General features: G+C 39.1%; 1 protein-coding gene across 7 annotated transcripts in view; it reads left to right on the top strand.

Annotated features, from left to right (window-relative positions):
- NOL4 (nucleolar protein 4) overlaps positions 1-23,733 on the top strand; it is a 188,289-nt gene extending 164,556 nt beyond the window's left edge. For 6 of the 7 annotated variants that reach the window (XM_027638831.1, XM_027638830.1, XM_027638833.1 and 3 more), the window contains 3 exons: positions 11,629-11,809; positions 15,597-15,677; positions 21,786-23,733. In XM_027638831.1, the coding sequence (XP_027494632.1) occupies positions 11,629-11,809; positions 15,597-15,677; positions 21,786-21,979 (456 nt within the window). In that variant the 3' untranslated portion in view covers positions 21,980-23,733. Of the gene's footprint in view, positions 1-7,247; positions 7,578-11,628; positions 11,810-15,596; positions 15,678-21,785 lie in introns of those variants that run through there. The other variant, XM_027638835.1, reaches the window with a different exon arrangement.
- Positions 23,734-24,314: the final 581 nt, after the last annotated feature.

The following is a 24,314-nucleotide window of genomic DNA, read 5'->3' as shown; positions in this document are numbered from 1 at the left end:
CTATCCCAGCTGAAAGTGTTTTCTATCATAGTCACTGAAAAATTACATGTTGGCAAGGCGGGAAAGAAACTCCTACAGGAGTGCCTCACTGAGATAATTTCTTGAGGACAGTACACATAAATATGAAAAATGCAGAGAAAAATGCTTGATTGTGATCATAAAAGTGGAGTTGCCTGAGGCATAGCAAAGCTTGTTCTGAATGAGAGGAATACACCATGAAGGAGGAATTTCTCTCACTTTGCATATTTCTGGTTCAGCAGTAAGTACTGCTACGCTTTTGTCATCGTGCATCAGTTTCAGTAATACACTGATTCATTCAACTCCATTACCTGCCGGCAAAACTGCTCTTGGGATGGGAAAAGATGACAGTTTCAGTTTATGTTGGTTCTGTTTAGAAGAAAGGTCAGATATTTGGACTCCTCCATTTGTACTGCCTGTCAATAAAGATGCAGCAAAAATGATCAGTAGCCACATTCCTCTGCAAGGTGCTGGCCTCAGCAAAGAAATTGGCTTTGAAAGGATGAGAGGGTGCATGTGGCAACAGAAGAATAAACATGAGATAACCTGTACTTCATTTTCACTCAGGTTTTACCTTTATTTTCTTCAGATTTTTAGCTCATCTAATTCCAGCAGGGGCATCCTAGGTCCTGGAGTTCATTATGCAGTGCTCCACTTTTGGGATCAGGCATGTACCAAATGAAGCCTCTTAGGAAGGAGCAGATTAGCAAACCTCGGCCTGTTGTCCTGTGTCCGAGTGATCTTAGGCTGAGAGATCTGTGGAGGTGACAAGGGAAGGAAAGGATCCTCTCCTATTCTCTCTGGTCCCATCCTCTGTGGCAGGCTGAAGGAGCTGGTGATGCACTCTTCCAAGGGAAACTGACTTTCCTTTAAAGGAAGATATGGACTGAGAGTGGGTGGGGAGGTGCAAATAGAGGAGGTGAAGATTCTCAAGGTTGACTACTGAAACAAAGACTCAATCAATAACTTATCATATGGCCCAAGGAAAGCCCCATGCTGTGCTGTTCTTTAGGTCACAGTAGAACTCTGCCTTTTTGTTTTCTGCCTATCCTGACAGGAGGAAATTCTGTAAATGAGGCCTGGGCCCTAACATATCTTTTCTGCTGGTACAACAGGCAGGAACAAAAGTTCCACCTGCCATCTCTCCTCTGGTGTTCCACTGCAAGGCAGGAGGTGGTGTTGCTGAAGACTCTTCTTCTCTTTGTATGACACCTTTGTCCCTTTGTCTGAATTTGTGCCACTTTCTCTCTAGGAAGTGTCACATGTATTTTGTGAAATATACTGTCAGCCCATAGGGGTTTTTCCAAAATTCAAAGGCATTGGCACAATTCCTGTATTCAATCAGGTCCAGTTCTGCCTCTTACATGCCTGTAGCTTCTTGTAATCTGGTGCTGGCCACTGTTGAATATGTGATTTAAAATTCTGCTGAGGAACTCAGTGCATACACTGCAGTGCACTATGCAGTATTGCTCTATGCAGCTTTCTTGTCTATTGAGACAAATTTCAATTAATAGTAGTGAAACCATTACTTAAAAAAATTTTTACATGTATTAAAGTTCTCTAGAAAAATAAAGAACATGACCATGTCAAATATAATTTATGAAATAGTTTATGGTGATAATGCAAACTAAGACAAGAACAGCAGGGGTTATAGAGTAAGTTAACTTGCAAGGACACATTCTGTCAATAGTTCACCTCAAATGACATTTCTACCTTGAGTTATGCTTTTTAACATTCGTTCCTGATGTAAAATAAAACAAAAAAAAAACCAACCACCAACCCACCAAAATCAACTATCTAGAACTTCACTAAAGAACAGTAAGTCTATCTCAAGCACCACAGGAAAAGATAAATTCTATCCTTTTCCATTTGGACAGTGAGACATGGTCTTTAGTAGAACACAGTTTCTTTCTCCTCAGTGACCGTGCATCACAGTGTAGGAATAATTCATCCATATGTCCGTGCTCATCTAGCAGCATTGGTGACCTCTTAAAGCTCATGTTGCTCTTCTGCTATCACAATGGATAATGAACCAGCTGAAGCTGACAGGCTATAAACAATGATCCCTCTGCTTTGGTATTGGTCCAAAAAAGTGATTCTCCTTGCAACAGCCTTACAAGTACCTCTTCTGTACTGCAGGTGAAGTGGCAGTGGTGAAAAATCAAGGACTCAAACATGCAATGTGAAAACACTAACCTTTTAAGAGTATTATTATATTCCGGTCTTTAAATAGTGTGTCATTCTTTCAGAAATGCCAAAGACTTAGGTTCATTTCTCTCTCTTCTACACAATAGCACCTTTTTATTTTGACCTTCTTTTTCCATGTCAGTCTCATGCTTTCATTTCTTGTTGAACACTGGCTCATGTCATTTTTGATGCCTGGTGACAACACCGATGCTGACAGTTCATTTCAGTGTTAATAATCTGCAAGGAAAAGGAACCTACTGCCCTTCTAATCTGAAATTGAAGCATGGTGCTTTCTTTTCTTGGCTCTGTACCCTGTGTCAGGAGGACAGTTTGGAGATCCTCAAACTGTTGGCAGCTAACATTTTGATAGACAATCTTCAAATTTCCACGTTACCACTGGCATTACAGGCAGTTTATATGTGTAACTGAACTATGTATTACACCTGATTTAGTTCAATTAGACTGTACCAATATTTCCTCACCATCCAGAAATTCTATTTATCATTTTTTATCTAAAATATGAAAAAACCATTTTGATACTGGATTTCAAAGCAAAATCATCATTAATACCTAGACTTCTGGCAGTAACCTGCGAGATACAGTTGTCTCTCCATGGTAGGAGTACTTTTCCATATAATCTCACATCTATGCCAGCAAATTCTATGCTGAGACTGATGTGCTCTCCATGTAATGATGAGATGATAGGCTCACAGCTAAAGCATGAATGTTCAGCTTAGCTGGAATGCCCAGCTGAGCTACAGATTGAGTAATATGTGACACAAGAACTGGTTTTCTCATTTTTTTTACATACTTGATTTAAGTAAGTAAAAGTGAAGAAAGTAATGCAAGGAGAGTGGTAGAGAAGAACATAGTCTAGATCTGAAAACAGGAGGGTGGAAAACAACTATGCAGTCCCCCAGCTACTCCTTAGAAGAGGAGAAGTAGTGTGCATACCCGAGAACAGCAATTATGTCCCTCTTGATTTCATTGCTAAGTCCACTCTTGAATTATCAAAACACTTCCTAGTCTAAAGAATATCTGGCATGAGTTCTGTGACATTATTTGGATTTCACTTCATGTTTTATTTTAGTCAGCTTTCTCAAATTTACACTAAGTACTTCTACATAAAATCTCAGGGGTCTTTCTGCTGGTTGTGCGTAGACCTTATCCGTAAATCTAGTGCCTTATCCTCTGGACATTATTCAAAATGCAGAAAAGGGAAGTACAGATGTAAGAACTAACCTTGACTCTCTAATATCTGAATGTTTGTGTATGCCCATACTGATGCTGTGTTGATCAGGATGGTGCTATGAGTATCACACTAAACCAAACATACCCTCTTGTCGCTCTTGTACTCTTTAACACTTTTGGAGTTGCAAGAGAACAAAAGAGACATGAAAACAAAGGTTAACCAAGTAATCAAGCGGGGCTGTTGCCTGTTCCAAAAACAGTACTGAAAATCAAACAACTGGAAAAACGCTCAAAAAGATGTCCTGAGTCAAAGTATCTCTATCTGTGATTCAGGTCTTCACTATGTCCTCTTTCAGAGCCCAAAAAGGAGTATCCCCTGCAGTACTGTATAGCCTACTTGTAGCTTACTCTTTCTTTGGATCATACTGCTACAGCAATGCTGTTTATTGAAGGACAACTAAACTTAAAGGGAAAGGAATCTCTCCAGAGTTGCAAATATTGTTTACATCTAACTGCACTGATGATTTTGGACAACAGGTTGTGGGACTATCAAGGGATGCATCATTTTAAAGAGATATTGTGCAATGTATAGACACACACACACACATATATATAAATGAGTCTTGAAAAGTTATCAGAAAATAGCTCTTCCCCTCAGATAAAATTTATCTGTGTTATGTTTTAAGTATTTTCCTGAACAGACTACAAAGATTCTAGCAATTCATTTTCATTTTTCAGGTTTCAGCTATAGGTCTGGTATGGTGAGTTGAAATCTCAGTTAGATATTCATTTTTTTGTTAATAATCCCTTAATATAGGTACTGGAAATTTCTTAGAACTTCATTCAAAGTAGTTTTGAGGTATGAAAGCATGGTACTGCATGGCAAACAGGTCACACAGGTTATCTTTTAGATGTGCAAATTCATCAGAGGCTGTAGCAAATGCTTGGCTTTTCTCATTGTTTAAGTTAACTGCTGAGTTAACTGAAAATCTGTCTTTTTCTTATTGCATTGTAAGAGAAATAAGGGTTTTGGGGGAAGGTAGTATCTTAGATCAGCATTTGGGCACAGAAGTTCTTCTCCTGCTCTAGCTTTACATTGCCTCCATGCTGAGCTCACAGCTGTAAGACCATCTCCTACAACATTAAAAGATGTTGTCTTTTAAACGACTATAAATATTCAGTACTTTAAATATGAAGGTCAGTTAGTGCAAAGGACTACTGTGAAGCTTTGTTTGGATTTCAAACTCAGTGAATTATGTAGGTCTATTTTGTTTTTGTTCAAGCCTCACTAGTCTTGAACAGGCTTTGTTTAGTGAGTCCTAATCCCAACACAAACCTTAGCAACTGCAGAGAGGAGAAAGAATGTGCAATGAAAACCAAAACTAAAGTGAAAACTCATGTCCATAATTTGCTGAAATCCCACTTCCACCATTGATAAGCACAGTGAGTCAACAGCCTTACTGCAGCGTTAAAGAAAAATTTAGCCTACAGTGATGTGCCAAAATAATGTTAACTGTCTAGGCTTCCAGGATATTGGTCATAAAATTAAAAGCTGGGTCAAACACTAGATAATTACTTTAATGTAATTAAAGCTGATAAAAACTCCAGTGTTCTGTCAGAACAGTGTTTGTCATCCAAGCAGTTGGTAGTATCATCACTTATTAAGATTACCTGACACTTCCCATTATAATACTAGGTATGCAATTTGGTGATAACTTCATGACCTTCAACTGTTTACACTTATGTATGTCTTCCACCTGTTGAACTCTGTCAGAGAGAATTGCAGCCATTCTCAAGAATGAGGAAATTTTGTCCTGTAAGGGTAGTAAGATCCTTAAATGTATCTACCATTTCTTAAGGAAAAAACCCCAAAACCAAACAGGCTCTGTGCTTGCTCCTGGCAATATAGTGGTGTCATGTATGCCAGGGATGTGACACTGGATACACACAATTAAAGTATTTTAGTTTGTAAATTCCCAGATTATTTGAATTTCAGTGGGTGTGACTAGGAATCTGATCTCAGTGCAGAAAGGAGAAGAAAAGTGTTGAGGCTGGAACCTTGTAAGTGTTGGCAGGAGCAGACATAACAAGAGATTAAGGGAAAATGACATTATGAGATGGGGTTGAATCAGGGAGGGAGTAGCTGAGACTGACAATGTGATGGAAACTGATGGTTGGGTGAATTAAAGAACTAGCTGTGAAAGAGATATTACTAATGAAAAATAATGTGAGCTGAAAAGCTACCCTGGCAAACTGTGGAACCTGGCTTTGCTCCCTATAGGACAGGATTTCAGGGATTTTGTCAGGTATACGCTGACAGGAGCTTGAGAAGGGAGAGAAAATCTCAGATGGGACCATCAGTGGATATGACACTGATTAAATACAAACTAGGAAACAAACAGCCTTGACTTGCTGGAGTTGCTCACGTACCTGGAATCAAGAGATTTGTTTGGAAAGGAGAGATTAGGATTTGCTAGGCAAAAAGATTGAAACTGAGAGGGAGGGTAGACGATGGAGCTGGAGAAGCAAGGAAGATGGTGTGAGAAGTCAGGGATTTTGAAGAGACAGTATGAAATAAGTTTGAAGAGACAGAGAACAAGGTATATGCAATCAGATCAAGGAAACAGCAGAGGTTTCCAGGTGTCTAAGGGGCCACATTCTGGGCCCTGCAATGGGAGCCAGGAATACTGTGTCTCATCCTCCTTTAAATACCTTGTTCCATGCAGGTGATAATAGCTGCTTATCCTGGTAGCACCTTCTCATGCAAGAGCTGAGATAGGCAGACAACCCCACATCCCTTTGTGGATTCAGCAGGGTGCCTTATGATAAAAATTCTGAGTTTCTTCCCATTATTTTAAAAATTAAGTTACACAAAGAGAAGCCAGTTTTGTTTACATATTAGGTAACACTGGCTTAAGGTTGCCTTTGTTACCAGAATCTTACTATCTGAAAAGCGGTGTTAAAATCCTATCTAACAAGAGTATTGTAGGGATTAATTGGGTGTGCTTTGAAAAGTGCTATGTGGTTTTATCATGTGTTTCAATTTATTTTACTTTTGATTCAAAAATCACAGAATTAAATTAGTGGCTTCCAAATGGGAAAAATATACAAAACATTATCTCCTTTCTTCTAAAGCCATATTACAAACCATTGAGGCCTAAAAAAAATTAAAGCCTGTTTTCTTTTTTTCATGTGAATGAATTTTTTTCCTATGAAAAAATGGAAGATCATATGCAAACATTGGGTCCCTGGCTTGCCTATTTGCTTGAAGACTTATCTGCATTTGAGTTTTCCTAACCTCAGTGGTATTCTAAGAGAAGTTTATTGACAAGAACAATGAACAATACACATTTTTCAGTTTAACATATTAAAAAAGAAAGTATCAAGAAATATGAGGCAAAAATGTGTTTGCCTTTTTGTCTCTTTTCTAACTGATGGGAAAAAATCACATTGACATGGGGGCAGTTAAAAGCTGTCATTCTCAGAGTTGTTAATTTGTCACTCTGGTGGACACTGCATTTCATGAAAGCATTAGCTAACTGCATGTTGCCATCTTTGCCATTTTGGGAACATTACCATTTATATTCTCTTTGCAGAAGTTTTATTAGCTCTGTGGTCAGCTAGCATTGTCCATGTGAGTAGATCTGCATACACACTCTCTTCTGGGATTTACATTTTCATGTTAGCAATGCCTGTTGCTAACAGGGAAGCCAAGGCAATAGCACTTCTCTCTCTTAATGTGAGCACACAATTTCTAACACTTGTGTGTATATGGGATCAAAACTCAGTGAAGCACAGATTTTCCAGGGCTTTTTATTTTAACAAACTATTGCTTTTTGTTATTATTTTAGTGGTGGTGAAGGAGATGAGGAACAGAAAGGATCAGTGACATTGCTAAAGGTGCTTCCACGAAGGACAGACTTTTTGAAAAGAAATGTGTGTGCTGTGCCTCTGCTGGCAGGAGAACAGGAGGCTGGGAACTGCCAGCAAGCCTTGCTCTCTGTACCACAGTCCTGACAATCTACACTAGCATCTGTGTTGCTGTGGATGGTGTTTCCTCTGTGATCTATTCATTTGCTGCTCAGAATATCTGTCAGAGCAGAGCAGGGTTTCTTCAGTATACAGTTCATGGAATCTTTTCTTAGTATGTACTGTCCTTAGGGGGCTACTAAATTGCTTCCACGATTCAAAATAAAAGCAAATGAATTGTTTCTGCCTGAATTTTTTTTGGAAAAAAATTGTATTCTCCTAGTACAGACCTTGACATAAAACTGAGATGTAAGGATCTCCGGTATATATCGAGTTGAGGATCACAGTAAGAACTTCATGCTTCTTTTCAAGACAACAGATAAATTTTTATTTTAGCATGTTTTGCACCTAAAAGGTATTTTTCCACTTCTGCAATTTCCATAATTTTCCAGATGATATGCTCAGGATTTAAATGGCTTCTCCTCCAAAATAAATTCAGAAGAGAGATATTGTTAGGATGACTTATTTCCATTGCCATATACAAAATTATGATAGTATGTGTCAAATTCTAGATGAACAAATGTTTTATCTGCAACTTGTTCATAGTTTTTATTAAAGGTAAATTATAAATAGTTTAAAAATTGTTAATTAATACTACAAAGGCTTAATAAATTTGTTATGAATTACAACAGTGTATGTTCCAGGTAGTTAGCTCAAACATGTTATTAAATGGTTAGTTAAATGTTAATGGTTATTATTAAATGAAAGTATTTTTAAAATAACATTTTAAATAAATAAGCCTTTCCAGTGTAAACATTATATAAGGAGAAACAAGAGGTGCTGAATGACTAACAGAGAATATTTCAAAAATCTCAGTTCTCAGTGGAATCAATCTCAGTGGAACACCACTATATTTAATTTCTACATTAGTTTAAAATCAAAGGCAATTCAGATGAGAAGAAAGAAGAGAATGAATCTGTGAAGAATAAATCTCAGGTATACAAAAGTGAATATGATATTCATATTCTCTCTCCCCAAGAAAAAAGGACCTGGCTTCTTTATCCTTGGTATGGCTGCAAGGAAAAATGACACAGTTTTGCCTTTTGAAGTACAAAACATTTCCAAAAAATGCTTAAGTCCCAGGGGAATATATGAAAGGCAACACCTAAATGCCTAGGACTGGGCTAATGGTTCATAATCTTACCAGCAGGGCTGACACCTGAGCCTACCCAGAAAAAGCTTGCCAAAAATTCTGCCCTGCTTCTGCATTTTGTTATCCTGAAGTACTGAAGTAAACACTTAGTTAAGGATCAGATTTAATGTCTGAAATGTATGGCAACTTATTTGTCACTTAGGGACAGTGATGAATCAGTTGGTATCGGTATACTCTTTAAAAATATATGTAATATTTAGAAGATGCCTTTTTTATAGAGGTGGACAGATTAGAGTTCATATGTAGAACCAGGAGTCCGGGGCTCGGCATCGTCTTTGATCCCTTTTACCTCCCTGAGAAATGCCTTCCCACCACCATGCCTGGACTCCATCTCAAGCCCCAGCCCATGGCACACCGTGGTGTTGCACAGGGCTGCAATTACTTCTCTACAAAGATCCCCCTTCAGCCGCACAGCTCCAACCTTGGATTCCTGGCTTTAGAGCAGCTTGTGAATTTTGTGTTAGGAAGTAGCTGGAAGGGAGCAGGGCTGGAAGCCTCCCAGGGCAGCACTTCTGAAAGGGAACTGAGTCATGCTCCCATTTTGTTTGCTATCTCTGCATCCCTATGAATTGTGCACTTCTTTCTACACAGTGGCACAGCTTCAGCAATGACTCCCACCGCAGTTTTGCTTTGAGCCTGGTTGCTAGGAGATGGCAGCTCTGAGTTCAGGTCCCCTCCTCACCACAGCCAGCAGAGACCTTGCATCCCAATTTTTCCGCCTCTTCACCATGTACTGCAACGAGGAGCCAGAACTCTTGTCTCCCACTTCTTGGCCATGTGCTCGGGCACGTGGGCTGGTGTGCACCAAGGTGCACCAAGCGCCCTTGCTGTGTCCTCTGGCCAGGCTTTGCATTCTTTGGTTTGTTGGAAGCTCAGTGCATCCACTCTGCAAGGAACTCACATTTAGGGCTTCAGTGCACTGACTAGAGGGGCTTTGGAGGGCACAGAAATTCGAGGACAGCAGATTCGTGGGTGAGGATGTCCTCCCGTGAGGATAAGGAGACAGGCCCTGAGATACTCTGCTCAGCTGTAGGAGTTATTCCTGTTTGCACTGCGCCCCTTGAACACAGTTTAGGTCTTGATAAATTTGCAGAAGATCCCTGATTGATCTGAAAAATAAAATGAGGCCCTGAGTGAGCCTATGGCAGGAAGTATCATCTAGTTTTAGACATAAGGATACAGAACATCTGAGTCTTGAGACTGTTAAAGTTTTGGACCATGAGTTAAGCTATGTTGCCAAGATAGAGCTTTGCTGTATAGCTTATGAATATTCCCAGAGAAAATAATACATTTTCTCTTATAAGAGGCAGCAATGACCTTTGGAGATAAAAGGTAAATTATATTAAAGTTGAATTTCTGGCAAAAATATGTTGCAATTCTGACCGTTTGTTTAAGATTACTATTACTTAAGAAAATGCTGAGGAGACAACTTTGGCCAACTCTCTTAAAAATGCAAAGCTTTGCCTTAGCCTCTTTTAGTACCCAAGAGGCCCCATTCTTATTGTTTATGGAATTAATTGTCTGATGGTTCAGTGTTCTGTATTAAATATTAAAATTTCTCTTAATAATATACATTTCTCCTGTCAATTGTGCCTAAATCTCTTTCACCAATAAATATCTGCAAGACAGGAGTGTCTTCAACTTGGAAAATTTGGTAGTGTCTTATTCAAGAGTGGAACCAACAACTTATAATGCATATAGGAAAGTTCCTTCACAACCCTTTTTGCTTCAGCACGGAGACTGGACACTGCTTGAACTATCTGATCTCTCTAAGTAAAAAGTGTATAAAAGGTTTCAGATATTTTATAGCATTCTTAATATGTTTGGTGTGTTTAGCAACCATAAAAGGGTTGTGCAGAAGACAGAGGCATAAAATGGACAAAATCTTACACAAAGGGAAGATAATTCTAGCAGATCTTTTTTTTTTCAGTTAACTACTCTGAAAAGGTCTTTTAAATACAGATCTTCCATAGATCCATGTTATTTAAATCACTGAAATATATTTTCATCAGATGAAAGTGTAAAATCAGACTCATAAAAAAAATCTGAAACTTAAAAGAAACAAAGAAAATGTTCAAATACATTTGCAGACCAAATAGAAAATCTGGCACTCAGGTCCCTGTAGTGGGATGAGCAGTCACACACTGATGGTTTTCCTTGTTTCCAACTACTAAAATGCATTAAATCTTCTCTTAATGCTTTTCTTTTCTTTTTTTTTTTTTTTTTTTTACGTGTCATTACTAAAGTTGCCACAGGGGCATTCTGTGATAATGAGTGGAGGTGAGGTGCTCTAAGCAATAGCTACAGTAAGTGCAGATGGGGAAAAATACACTCTCACCTGAAACATCATCTCCTTTAAGGGAAAATTTAAGGGTTGTTGTGCTATTCTGTTAAATATTATGTTATCATCTAAGAGGCAAATGCTCTAAGGGAGCACTGAGGAAAACTCACGGTGTGCAAACATCCATGGCTCATACACAGATAACAGGTAGAAGTATCCCTACCTTGTGGCCTTTGTGTGGAAGGACACTCACTCAGCCTTCCCCAAACATATGAAATGCTGTTTTATTCCATTCCTCTGTTCCTTCTGTAATTTCTGAGACTGATACATCAAAATAAGTAGTTGGTGCATTCTGTATTAGTTTATCTTATTGAGAAATATATGATTCTCTGACTTGGAAGAGTCACTCTGATACTCAGGAGGGAATGGCTTTTTCCTTTTCCCACTATTTCTGGACAGAGTTGGCTTTTGCAGAAGGCTGTGAGCTCTTCAGTGAGAGGGTACATCTTCTCCATTGAGAAACAGTATGGTTGGCTTGTGGAGCACAAATAAATGAATATTATCAGGTTTTTAGGAAACCTCTATTCCTGCTTATTTCCATTGTTTCTTTTCAGCTGATATTTGGTCAATCAGAAACATCTCTGTGCTTGTTTAACGTGTATTATACTTTTCTGAAAGCAATAGATGTAGAGTCTTAACAATGGAAAAGACTCTTTCATGCAAGGTAAAAATGTAACAATAATTCAAAACCTTTCCTTGTTTTTTGTAGGACGAGGCTGCTCCAGCTGACAAGCAGTACAAACAGGAGCCAGCCCAGGTCACTTACTCAACATCAGCTGTTTCCAGCACACAGGAGGTGTTGTACATCAACGGCAACGGGACCTACAGTTACCATAGTTACAGAGGACTCGGAGGAGGGCTGCTAAATCTCAGTGATGCTTCTAGCAGTGGTGAGTTTCCTTACAAAATGTGCCTGTGTGTATATGTGCTCATGTGTATGTTTCCCCCTGCTGTACAAAAAGCTAGTCCAAGGGGTTCAATATCCATAGGCTATTATAACATAATGAGCAGGAACAGAATCCTGCGAACAGCTACTGCTGAGCAAAATACTTGCTCACTGCATGCTAATCTCCTTTCAGTTTCAGGGGAATAATGCACAATAGGGCAAGACTGAACCATAAGTCTCCAACATTGCTGAGTGAAAAAAATGCCAGGTTAGACCTTCTGTTGATCTGTGTGACTTTATGAGAACTTACACTGTCATTATTGTCCTTGCCTATGCTGATCACAAAATGAGGCCAGTAGTTTCTTTTTGGCTCAAGTTTGAAAACACTGAAATCTATATTGTGTAACATAAATGAATTGATGTAGATTTCTCATGTGGTCTCACCAGCTACTTTAGTTTACTGCAAATAAGGATCTGGCATACCAAGTGTTAAATGAGAAATTAGCATATCCATTTATACTCTAAACTAAAGATGATGCAGGTAAATAAGTGTCACCATGAGGTTGTATGCCCCCTTAAAAAACACTGGTGTCATTTATTTAGACAACATTCCTTTCTTCTCACATTGACATACTTTTGTACAAACAAATTTAAGCAATTTGTAGTATTTGTTTGAAATAGTCCTTCATATTGATTTCATACAAATTTAAAGCAATACCCTTCTGATAAGAAGGGTGTTGTCTCTCTGTCAGAGAAAAGTGATTACTCTGGAAACCTGACGGTCTTTTGCTTCCAAGAACTGTATTTAAAAAAATATCTCAGAGGATGGAGAAATCCCTGGATTTTTGCACTGGCTGATCCCTCTCTGACTGACAAGAGTGCCTTTTCAGGTAGATGGGCTGACCTAGGCAAGATGGTAATTGTTCAGCTACAGCCTCTATATTCAGCATGCTCAGCAATTTTCAAAACGCTGTCAGAGGTGCCTCCTGCAAAGAGATATTGGTATGTGGTGTCCTGGGGACCTTCAGTCATGTCTGCTTCCTCCCCCCTCTCCCCAAAATTCTCAAAGATCTGTGAATGATTTGCTTCAAGTTTGCAACAAGTTTTTTAAAATATAATGTTTTAGTTGTCAAAAGTCTTTGACTTAAAGAGACTGAATTATGATTACAAGTGTTTCCATATGCATGAAAAGCACATCTGAGGTACCGAATATGGTCTCTGATCAAATATTTTTCTAAGAGTAAGACAGGCTATGGAAATCTGTTGTTTTGCAAAAATGTACAAGAACTTTAAAATTGTCTTTTCCATTGTGACCAGAGAGGATCCGAGCCAGTTCTCACTGAAAACAGTTGGCATTTGCCCTTTACCCCAACTAAGAGTAGGATTAAACTCCACATGTGCTATTTGTCAGCAAAAGCCATCAATATTGTCCTGGTTTATATAATCTTAAACTGTGAGGAAATGCAACTGTGTTTGCGTACTTGTTTTTCCCTTCAAACATCGTGTAATAGGGTACATTTTCATAACTCTCATTTTTCAGTGAATTGTGGGATTTGGGCAATCTTCAGCATACAGTTTTAAAAAATGATGTACAAATTAAACACTATAAATTAGTGTTGCAACTTTGTACTTTTAACATAGACAACTCCAGTATTTTTTCACAATTAAAGCTCAAGATAGGTTTGCATACAGATATGCTCAAACTTTTCTTTTTCCTTGCCTTTCCCTACTTGTACTGGAAACTTGTCCGTATGTTCTCTTACTCTGGATGACCAGTGAGCTCTTCTATATGGCTGTGCATAGTTGGAAGGTTGTGCAAAGGTGTCTGTCTTCTCTACAGGGATCCTACAGGATCCAAAGTACGTAAGCTCCACAAACCCAAAGTCTGTGCGCCAGGACTTCAAATCAGTTGTTGATGGTAACAGTTTAATGAGGTTGCTGATTTGTGACCCACTTGCCGTTTCAGAAAGATCATTAGGAAAGCTTTGGAAAGGCAACTCCATCAATGTCTTATTTTCATTGGCACAAAACCAATCAATAACCAACCTAATTATCTCTTAGCTATTGAGGGTAAATTGCTCTGGCTCTGGTAGCTGGTTTCCCTACAGGAGAAATGGGAAGACTTGGAGGCCAGTTCTTTGGGACCTGTCAATCCTCTCTAATATGTCCATTTCTAGCTAAGAGGAGTGGATGGAGTTGCAGTTGAGGGATAACCATTGCCCACCTGACAGACCTCACAGTCTCCTCATTACGCTGTTTCAAGGACTCTTCCAAATATGCAAGGCCGTTACGATAGTTAATGATTTACTTCTCTGGAGAACAGGGTATTTGATTGCAAATTGTTTTCAATACCTAAGAAGTAACTTAAGAACGTATTCCATTTCCAATATAGTAATCTATCAAATGTTCTTGTCACATTTACAGATGTTCTTCTAGTGTAAAAATAAATAAACACCACAGTCATAAAGTGTGTATAAACAAATATGGTCTGGTTTTGTGTATCTGCTAAAACAGAAAAAAAGTTGCAATAGCTATCTAAAACTCACTGCTTGAATACCTATTTCTCGACCCTCCCCCACAGTACTATAATAAGTGTGTCCAATTAGCTCTTAATCTAGTAGTCCAACTGATACATGTATTTTGTATTCTGTGACTCATTTAATTTGGTTATTTCCTCTCTATAAAGTTCATCACTACCCTGATCTTACAGACTTAGCTATCTGTTCACCCAACTGTTTGGTGGCTCTGGCTCAGGGACCTTTCTCTGCCTGCTGTTGCAGTGCTTCCCTCCACATGGGGAGGTCTGTCCTTCCACATGGCTAATTACAGAGCCATAATTAGCTACTTACACAACTGTATGGGGCAAGCTTTCATGCAACTGCTCAATATGAGCAAACAGAATGCAACAGCTTGTACAGTGACCCCGCCTTTATTATGGGCTGGGAAAAAACAAAGAAGGAAAAGCTTTGGGCTTATAGCACCAAGGTGTCTTTTCCTCCTCCTTTAAACTTTTTAGGCCAATCCAGCTCAGCTGGAAACCTTCAGCAAGCAGTCTGTGGGTTGACAGAATCCGTTAGCCTGTAGATGTTAAAGAAGAGCTGCTCTTTGAGAAGGGTGGATTTCCACAGCTCTCTTTAAGGCTAATGCAGTTCCAACTACAGAACTGAATGGAGAACCTCCAAGGTGGAATAGTTCAGTGGATGTAAACAAAATTTGCTTGCCAGATCCTAGCCAGCCACAAAGGTTGGCCCCCCTCCATCACACCTGGACTGAGCTTGGAAGAACGCCCAGCTTGAGGGCAGGAGGGTGAGGACAGGAGATACTGTTTGGGAGCAAAATCTCTTGCTGCTGCCAGGAGCTGCTAAAGTCCCTACATGCTGCCTGAGCCTCTCCTGATGGAGGGGGGAAGTGGGATCGGCTTGTCTCCCCTTGTGTTTCTGCTCAGGGAGTCTCTGTCTGCCCTCTCCTGATGACTGTCAGCTGTCGGTACTCTCCAAAGTCATGTTGGGCTTCTTGGAGTAATGTTCTTCACAGCCACTTCAATTCCTGAAGTACATTTTCTTTAAGAGGTGTGGAAAGTGTTTCTGCTGCCATTGCCGGGTTTCCTGAAGGTGATTTGGGGCTGTTTCTTTTGCATCATTGTCTGGTTTTCTAGGCAGAAATATCAGTCATTTCCCTTTGTGTGTGTAAAAGGAGGGTGTTTCAGACTCAATGTCAGACTGGCCTTGCGGGACATGCTCTCGTGTCATGGTAAGACAAAGCAGCTGTTGTGTCTCCATTTCTCTATACAGATCTGCAGCCTACCTCCACCACGGCCGCAACTCAGCACTGCATCCCTGGCACCACAAACGTCCAGTCCCCTTCCAGCTCAGGTGAGTCCTCTGGCTGAATCCTAGTATGTTCACACCACAAGCAAATCCTGAGCCAAATCCTCAGCCTCCTCTCTCACTGGCAGGCCTGCAGACCATGACCAGTGGCCCAGTAGTCCAGCCAGTAGCTGCTGGACTCCCACCACACTGGTCACCCCTCCCTGCTGCTCCCATTCAAAGGCCAGGAAGGGCTGCATTCTCCCAGCTATTCCCTGCTTTAGACAGGCCTCTTACCCATGTCCCAGTCAGCCTTCTTGGTCCTCCTGGCTCCTGGCCCTTCAGATGGTGCAGCCCTGCTGAAGAAGATGGGGTTGCTGGGGGAAGCTCCTAGAGCATATTCTGCTAAGCCCCAGCCATCAGCATGGCCCTGCTGTTCTGGGGCAGGGAAAGGAGTTCTGCGCACTCTTGTCCACTCTTCCATGGGACAGAAGGGAAGGTGCCTCCTTTCCCCATCCACAAATTTGGTAAAGTTGTAACCTTCTGTAAAATCTTGGTGTTTGCATTATCAGCAGAGGCTTCTTAGGGATAAAGTAGGAAAAAAAAAAAAAGCCAGATGAGAATATCCAGTATGAAGCTAATTTTTAAAGTGCTGACTGTTTTACCAAAAGGTTGGCTAGCCAGGTTGAACGAGATTTTTGCTGTGGTTGCTCTCTCCACCTCTTCTTTATACCTCTACTCTTGCACAGTCTTCTGTATTCTCAGATGACATCAAGGCAACGCAGCTTGTCTCTGACACAGCTGGAACCGAGAGCATGAAGAAACACAGAACAAGAGTAATAGAGTTAGGAACCTGGGACAGTGTGTTTAATTCCAGTTTAAAAAAAGACATAACATGGGATTGGAAGAAGTTAAATGGTTTGACCTATGTTTTGGCAAAGGTGGGAATTTCTTGCTGGGAAATGCTGGATGAATTCTGAATTAAAATCTTCCCCAGAATCCTCTTTCTCCTTCCTCATCATCTTCAAATTATTAGATACATGGCACATGCAAGTATTAGTCTGTTTCCACTACAGGGATGGAAATGGAATGTCTGTGGATACATTGGGCAGTATCCTACTTTTCTGCCTCTACGCAAAGCTGAGGAGACAATTGTTAAGGTAACACAGGTATATGGCACATAATTAAACCCCTGTGGTGGATAGAAAGGATCTCACATAATCATTTAATCACAGACCACTATTTTTGCAGATCATTGAAAATGAATGATTTTCAGTCGCTGTAGGCATTTCTGTGTTTTTCATATCTCTTTCCTCAGGCAAAACTAGCTGAAGGTGTGTTTTCCAGAGGGAAATGTATAGAAGGGAGAAAGAAGCTTAAAAGGTCCAATTCATTAATCCCTCTTTTCTTGATCTCTCCTGACACTTGAAACAATTCTTTTAGGAACATCTACTCTGTTTGAAGGCAGGAGGAAAAGAAGCATTGACAGATGCATAATATCACAATGAAACATTCGTGCTTTAATAAATACATCTGATATTGAGAAAAAGCATACTTAGATAGTTTTTTTTAATTTAGTTTTCTTGGAGTATATGAGAATGTAGTATATACTCTCTTCTAAAGCCACTCATGGGGAAAAATGGGGAGAGGAGAATAGGCGCCATAGAAAAGATACATGCAAAAGATTTCAAAGCATGGGCAAATATATTTTTTCTATAAATAAGTGTCACTGCTTTTTGCATCTTCACTGATGAAAAAGGTTGCTTAACTATTAATGAAAATGTAGAAGCACAGATGCTTAAGCACATAAAGCTTTTTAAGATTATTTTTATTCTACATTATTATCTACAATAGTGATAAGCATTTTGAGAGTCACTGACACATTATTCTTTCAGTAGTTGTTAATTATGAGATTGGTAGCTACTCAGTGACAACATACAATTCTTAAGGGAATTTTGCTGAGACAGTTGATACTGTCTAAGCAATCAGTATCAGCACATCTACATCTGACCCATATTTTGGAATTTGATATAAATCACGTTGGTAATGAGTAGTGCATGAGGCAATAACTAGTTCCATTAAAGTCTTGCAATTTACAGAAAAGCCATTTGTTCCACAGTGTATTTAATGGCAGACATTCTTAGCAGCTAATTTGATAAATGTTTGTCTAGCACACGAAGTGGGTTTTTAGAGTTTTATATTCATCTTGATGTGGCTCCAACAAGAAGAATTTGACCTCACAGGGGAAATTAGGTCCTTGTAACTCAACAGAGGTAGTAAATAAAAAATATTCCCATGTTAAAGTGTCAATAGGGTGGCCTGAACAAGAGGCAGAGCAACAATACTTTAGTCTTCTGCAAGAGTATAAAAGAAAGGATCTGTCTCAGCAACTTTAACCCACTACTTGGGAGAATGTTGTGTTGTTATAAAAACATGGGAGGTGACAACTTTGTATTATAATAGTATGCACGAAGAGTAGCAAAGAAAGAAAACAAAGTTTCCTGTCTTAATCTCTGTGATATGGGATTAATCTTTGCTTGCACATACAGACATTGTGGAACCTGATAATGTTGGCAATCAAGATTTTTAATTGCTGTGAAGTGCTCCAGAATAGGAAGCAGTATGCTAAAATGTGCAATAACACCTTGGAGGAATCTGACACTGCAAAATTCACTACAAAAATATTCAGAGTACCCTCTGTATAAGTACACACCTCCTTGTTGCTGTGGGGACTGGCAGCTTAATAAATAATGTTAAGTACATTGAGGAAATAGTAAAGATAGTTATTAAAAGAAATGAAGTGAATTAAAAGAAGTGAAGCTGTTCAGCTTTTTCCAGATTTAGTCATCTGTAGTGATGGCTTCTAGAGATAGATGTACATGAAATGTCTACCTTAACCAGCTATTTTAAGCCTTCTAGAATAGCTGTGATTTATTAGTCTGGTTAAAGAGATGTGGTAGATGTGAGTAAGGTTTAGGTTCCTGTGTTTCAGTGGTTGATTTGCATAAAGTTACACAGAAAAAATCTACACTATAAAAATAAGGTGCACTTATTTCTTATTTTTTAATTGACTGATGAAGCTACAAATAAGTTATAGCATCTTAGTAATTAGCAGCCTGGACAATCTTTGAGAATCTCTATTACTACCAGTGACTGTCTCTCATAGCTGTTAAAAGCTGAGACCAATATAATACATCCTGGGACTAATCTCTGAGGGAGATATTCACCCAGATATAAAGCTTGGGCTCTCATAGGCAAGATTTAAAGGTGAGATGAAGGGGTCATGTAACACAATTAAAAGAACTAAAATCCTTATCCCTACATCAAGCATGGTTTGGTCTCCTTCTGTTCAGCTCTCTGCCAGCATATGTATCTTCCCTTCCTGAAAAAGCATGGGTGTAGTCAGTGTCCCAAAACCATAGCCATGGAGACTTTTCTCTCTGGGTGAATTTATTTGCTTTTTTTCCTCAAGGGGCTTTTCTTTGAGGGGAAGGAGGACAGCACTGTGACATGTTAAGTGCAAAAGCAGGACTTGGGGAATGCAGTATAATCCTATTTTCCTAGTATATAGAAATAAAAAAAACCCCAAACAAACCAGCAAGTAGTTTGAAGTACCTGGGGTAAATTAAAATCTGAGATATCGTATTTCCTTTGTATACAAGAGCTGTAATACAACAGAAATCTCCCAGACCAATGGTTTTGGGTCTTGACTGTCTCTTGTGTATACACACTGCTGTCCAGGTATTTCTAATGCCTTTGGGGATGCAAAGATAAACAATATGAAGAGTTAAAAAAATTTTCCTCGTAATAGTTAATACAGACATCTAGGAATATAGGGCCAGAGCTTCAGTTTGGGACCCTATAGACTTGTGAGGACTTCGACTGTTTTGTGCATGCTGTACATCTGGTCTTCTAGTTTTCCTTTCAGAGCAGTGTTTTGAGTCACCAGCTTTGTAAGGGAAACCTGAGAGATGTAACCAAGAACATTTCCATGGATTTTCTACCTATAAGTGAAATAAACCATATCCTATCTCTTTACTTAAAATCTGATTACCAATGAGAAAATCCCTTCAGGTACATCTCATAAAAAGATATGGTCTGCTGCAGAAACTCTGTTCTGCCAGTTATTGTGTGTGTGTGTTTTTGGCTGTTACATGAATGAGAGTCAAGGAAAGAACATAAAAGTTAAAGTAGGTTCATATAGAGCACAATGCCCTCAATATGTCAGTGGTAGCTTTTTCACTACCTCCTCAATAAATATAGAAGTCTTTAATGGCTTCTTACAACCATTCAGTCCAACTCTCTTTGTGATTTGTATACCATTCTTTTCTGTGCTGGGTTAGGATTTTACTTAGAAATATCCTCTGAGCCTCTTCACACTGTGATGGTTTTCCTGCAGTGTGCGGTCACACCGAAACAAATTCACTGAGCTAATTGTCCTTTTATTTATCCTTCGTACACTGGAAGTCATTTAAAAGTCAGTTCATTTATGCCAGTGTAAAACTGGATAATACAGTTGTAAGGATAAGTGCTGCTCATGCTAGTTGTATAGTAGGAAGCCAGATCTAACAGGACCCTTTCTGTTTGAGTAGTTTCTTTTCATAGTCCCAGCTCTGCTTTCATTCACTCAAGGGAAGATTTTTCATTAACTTCAGTGAGTCTAGGGACAAGAATCTCTGCATTCTTTGTGGTCTTGGCTGTACCTCTGCATGAACATAAAAGAAAGTAGGGTTTATGACTAGATCTTAAGCTTCTAGAAATCAGACTTCTCTTTCCATTAGTGCTTAAGACTGTGAGTCTGGTTTTGAATCTTGTGATTTAGTGGCATTATTTAGGAGAACTTCCAGAATATGAATTGGTGTGTTCTGCATTTCTAGAGTTGAATATGCTAAATTTTTAAATCATTCCAGTCTTTTCTGGGAAGCCATGGCATTGAAATATGTTGTCCTAATCAAATTGAACAGTGTAATTTTTCTCATAGGAAAACAAGATGCATTGCTCTGGATAGCTGGATCCAAATTTCCGGGAGAGTACTAAGATCAGGCTAGTCTGATCTTCTGCCTGCCAAAAGTATAGGTTTGCTATGCTGTCAAAATGAATGTGCAGTATTTTCCAGACTTATGCATAATATACTGCTTGATAGGTATACTTGCCATCTGTATCCTTCTATGTATGCTTTAAAAAGTGCTCAGTCCAATTCTACCTGTCCAAGTTTACCCTCCAAGAAGAAAAAATGTTTAAAGTGGAAAATGCAAACATTTCATAAAAACACCATGAATCTTAGCTGGTTAATAACTGATCAAGCAGTCAAGGAAATTCCACGCAAAGCTGAAGCTCACGATGGCAGATTTTTTACTGATCACAGTAACCTGCAGACTGCTCTCAGGACTGCTTGTCTTCTGCACGCAGCATATGTGGTCTTGAGAATATTCTGTGAGGAAAAGTGCTAAGCATATTGCTATAAGCTGCCAGTGCAACACAGCGATTGCTACAGACTTTCTTGTCAGTGTTCCGGCCTTACAAGATCCTTGCAATATATTGCCAGCTGTATGCAGCCCTCACAGATGATAGTGTACTCCTCACTGTAGCAGCCAGATTGTCACCAGCCTAATCTCATTCATGAGCAGCTATTTATGTAAGTGATCAGGCGGCGTCAGGCTAGTCATGTGAATGACCATTTATCTACGTCTGCGAGGGATTCACAATCTGGTCGCATGCTGATTGAAGCATAAAATAGCTATCTAGAAAACATAAGTTTGATTTTCTGTGATAAAAATTGCAAGTGTACAAATTGCTATGAAGTCTACAATGGCAGCTGGAGCTGGGGGAGGCACAGGAAAAGAACCTTCTGCTTCCTCGCCAGCATCAGATCCCAGGACAGTGCTGAGGTGCAAGTAGCTTACTCTGTTAGGATACCCTCCCAGAGGGTAGTTTTCTGCTGCAGCAAGGCTTACTCCTCATGTTCTGTAAGTGGGGTCTGTGATACATAAATATAAATCTCTGTGGTTCTTGTCAAGGCAACTGGTAACAGAACAGTTATTGCTTATTTCTCCTACTTATCACTGACACTCAGCTGAGAGCAGATTTTACTACTCTGCATCTGTAGCTACAAATCTGTGAAATGCCTCTGACAGCAGATCTGAAGCTTCTTTTCTTTTCCTTTGCTATCTGCAGGTCCAACAGATCTCAGTATGAAGAGGCAATTAGCAACCAGCTCTGGATCCTCCAGTAGTTCAAGCTCTAGACCCCAGCTGAGTCCAACTGAAATAAATGCAGTGAGGCAGCTTGTGGCAGGGTATCGAGAATCAGCCGCATTTTTATTGCGTTCTGCAGATGAACTGGAAAACCTTATTTTGCAGCAGAACTGAGTCATGTGACCTTCACACCGGCCTGGTCTTATCTCAGAATTTCCACTAATGACATTTTGATTTCCCAGAGCACACACTTCAGTTACTGCACAGTCTTTTAGGAGAGTTAATTACCATATTGCCACACTGTTCTTGATCCATAAAGTGATGTGTTAAGGTGCTTCAAGTGAACTTCGACCTCTGGTATTTCCGAGGTACTTTACTGTGTCCAGCCTATTGCTTTTGTTTTAGTGTGTCAGCATAAATATCGAAAAAGTGGCTAGAATTAACTCATTCTAACAAGTGGAGGAAACGGAAGATGCTGTGATGGTTTCTCAAAAAAGTGGTTCAAGATCCAAGTGCAATATTAGTGGAATGTGATACTGACTCATTGGACTTAAAGCTGCAGTATATGGCAAAACATTGCCAAATGTCCTGTTGCTACAGGGCACAATTGCAATTAAAAGGATCTTGTATTTTAAAAAAATGTAATTTTTATAAAAAAACAAGACAAATGATTTTTGTTTTCATTCAAGATTTTTCATTTTTACTTTGGTAAACTTTTTCACTGGTCCTGAAAATGTTTTGAGGAGCTATTTTAAGTCCCCCCTTCCTCTCTTGAACCCCCGGCTATGCCCTTCTCCCCAACTTCATATTCTTTCTACAACGAGTAACTCTTGATGCTGGATAATTCCTCCCCTGTGTACTGTAAATTGTCATCTATGGAATACCTTCCAAAAGAAGCATGCATTTCCTGCATTCATACCATTCTCAACTCCATTCTGTAATATATTGCAGCTTTATTAGCAATTAATAAAGAGTTGAGCATTTTTTAAAAAGACATATCATTGACAAAAAAAAAAAGATAAATTGATTTCTTACGGTGAACTCATCTAACTCCATGATCACTGCTGCTGTCTTATACAAGTCCCTCTAGTTGTGATTGGATGTAGATGATGAATGTTAAGAGGTTGCAAGTGACAATCTGAAAATTTGCACTCTTGTGTGTATTTATTTTTTTTCCTTAATTTAAACAAAATTCTTACCAAGGAAGGTCATTGACACTTCTGGTATAATTTGTATAATTCCCAGGCCTATCTAAAACCTGTACAAAACTGTAAATGGATGCAGCTGCAACTATAATAAAACTATTCTCTCCCCTTCCCCACTCTTCCCAACCCCTCTATTTCTTATTTTATAATATTGATTACACATTAATGGTGTTTTCTTTGTGCACTAAGGCAGGCTTCTTTTAAGTATATAGAAAAAAGTACTTTAGTTTATGCTTACTGTACTATCTGTTCTATTGTTTAGCTTTTGTTGAATAACAAGTTTCTTGTGCATTCCTAAATTTGCCTTATTTCATGTACAAAATTTTATGTAATTCCGTTTTTGACAATGAGTTTAAGGCATCAGTGATATTTTATATCTACTTGTTACATATAGTTTTCCAAGTAATGACTGTGATTGTGACCAAGTAATGTGCACTTTTTCTTGTAACTGTGGACATTGCTATGCTTTTTTTTCTCTAGTGTTTCTAGAATTACTGTTGCTTACAGTTATGTAAAAGAAAAAGAACTTTTGTGATACTGTTGGTGAATATTAATGTGAAAAAGCCTATGAAATATGAGTATTTTGGAGGTACATAGATACACAACCATCTCTAAGTTGTGGACTGATGTTCACATATTTAAATGAGAATTCAAAACCTGAGGGCTGGAATCATTTCCTCTGTTTTGTTTGGGTAAATAAACAGATTTCTGTGTTTAAATACATGATTGTGAAACATTGTAACATTTAAATTGAATAGTATTTGAAGATATAACTATTATTGTCTTTAAACAGGGAAAAGGGCCTTCTGTCCAATTTATGCAGATGCTCAAAGCTCATTTCTCAAAACTACTGAGTAAATCCAGTAGGTTGATCAAGCTGGAGCTTTGTATTGATGAAGAATTTCCTCAATAAGAGCAGAAGTGGGTGGTCTATAAATAAGGAGAACGACTCACCAACATTTTATGATTTAAAGTTGGCTGGAGGGAACACTATTTTGTCACTCCACTTTTATTCTTAAAAATCTATTGGATGTTTTTTAGAGGCACCTATTCTTGGATATGAGAATATCGCTGCAAATTCTTACTAGTTGCTACTCATCACTTGGGAGGTGTATTTGTTCCTAATGTCACCTCACCATGCTCGTGAAAGCTTACAGCTTGTCACTACAAGAGATGTGAGGTTGCCTCAGCTTTTCTCTCACCAGGCATTCAAAAGCCTGTTGAAAGCCATATACCTTTTTCCTCTCTTCCACTTTCAAACATCTACACCTTCTTCTGTCCCTTGCATGCCAGGAGGGGATGAA

Source organism: Corapipo altera, unplaced genomic scaffold (genome assembly GCF_003945725.1).
Source record: "Corapipo altera isolate COAL_440 unplaced genomic scaffold, ASM394572v1 49, whole genome shotgun sequence".
NCBI lineage: Eukaryota > Metazoa > Chordata > Aves > Passeriformes > Pipridae > Corapipo > Corapipo altera.
Note: the sequence above shows the minus strand (reverse complement) of the source record. Positions and strands in the feature narration are given on the sequence as shown.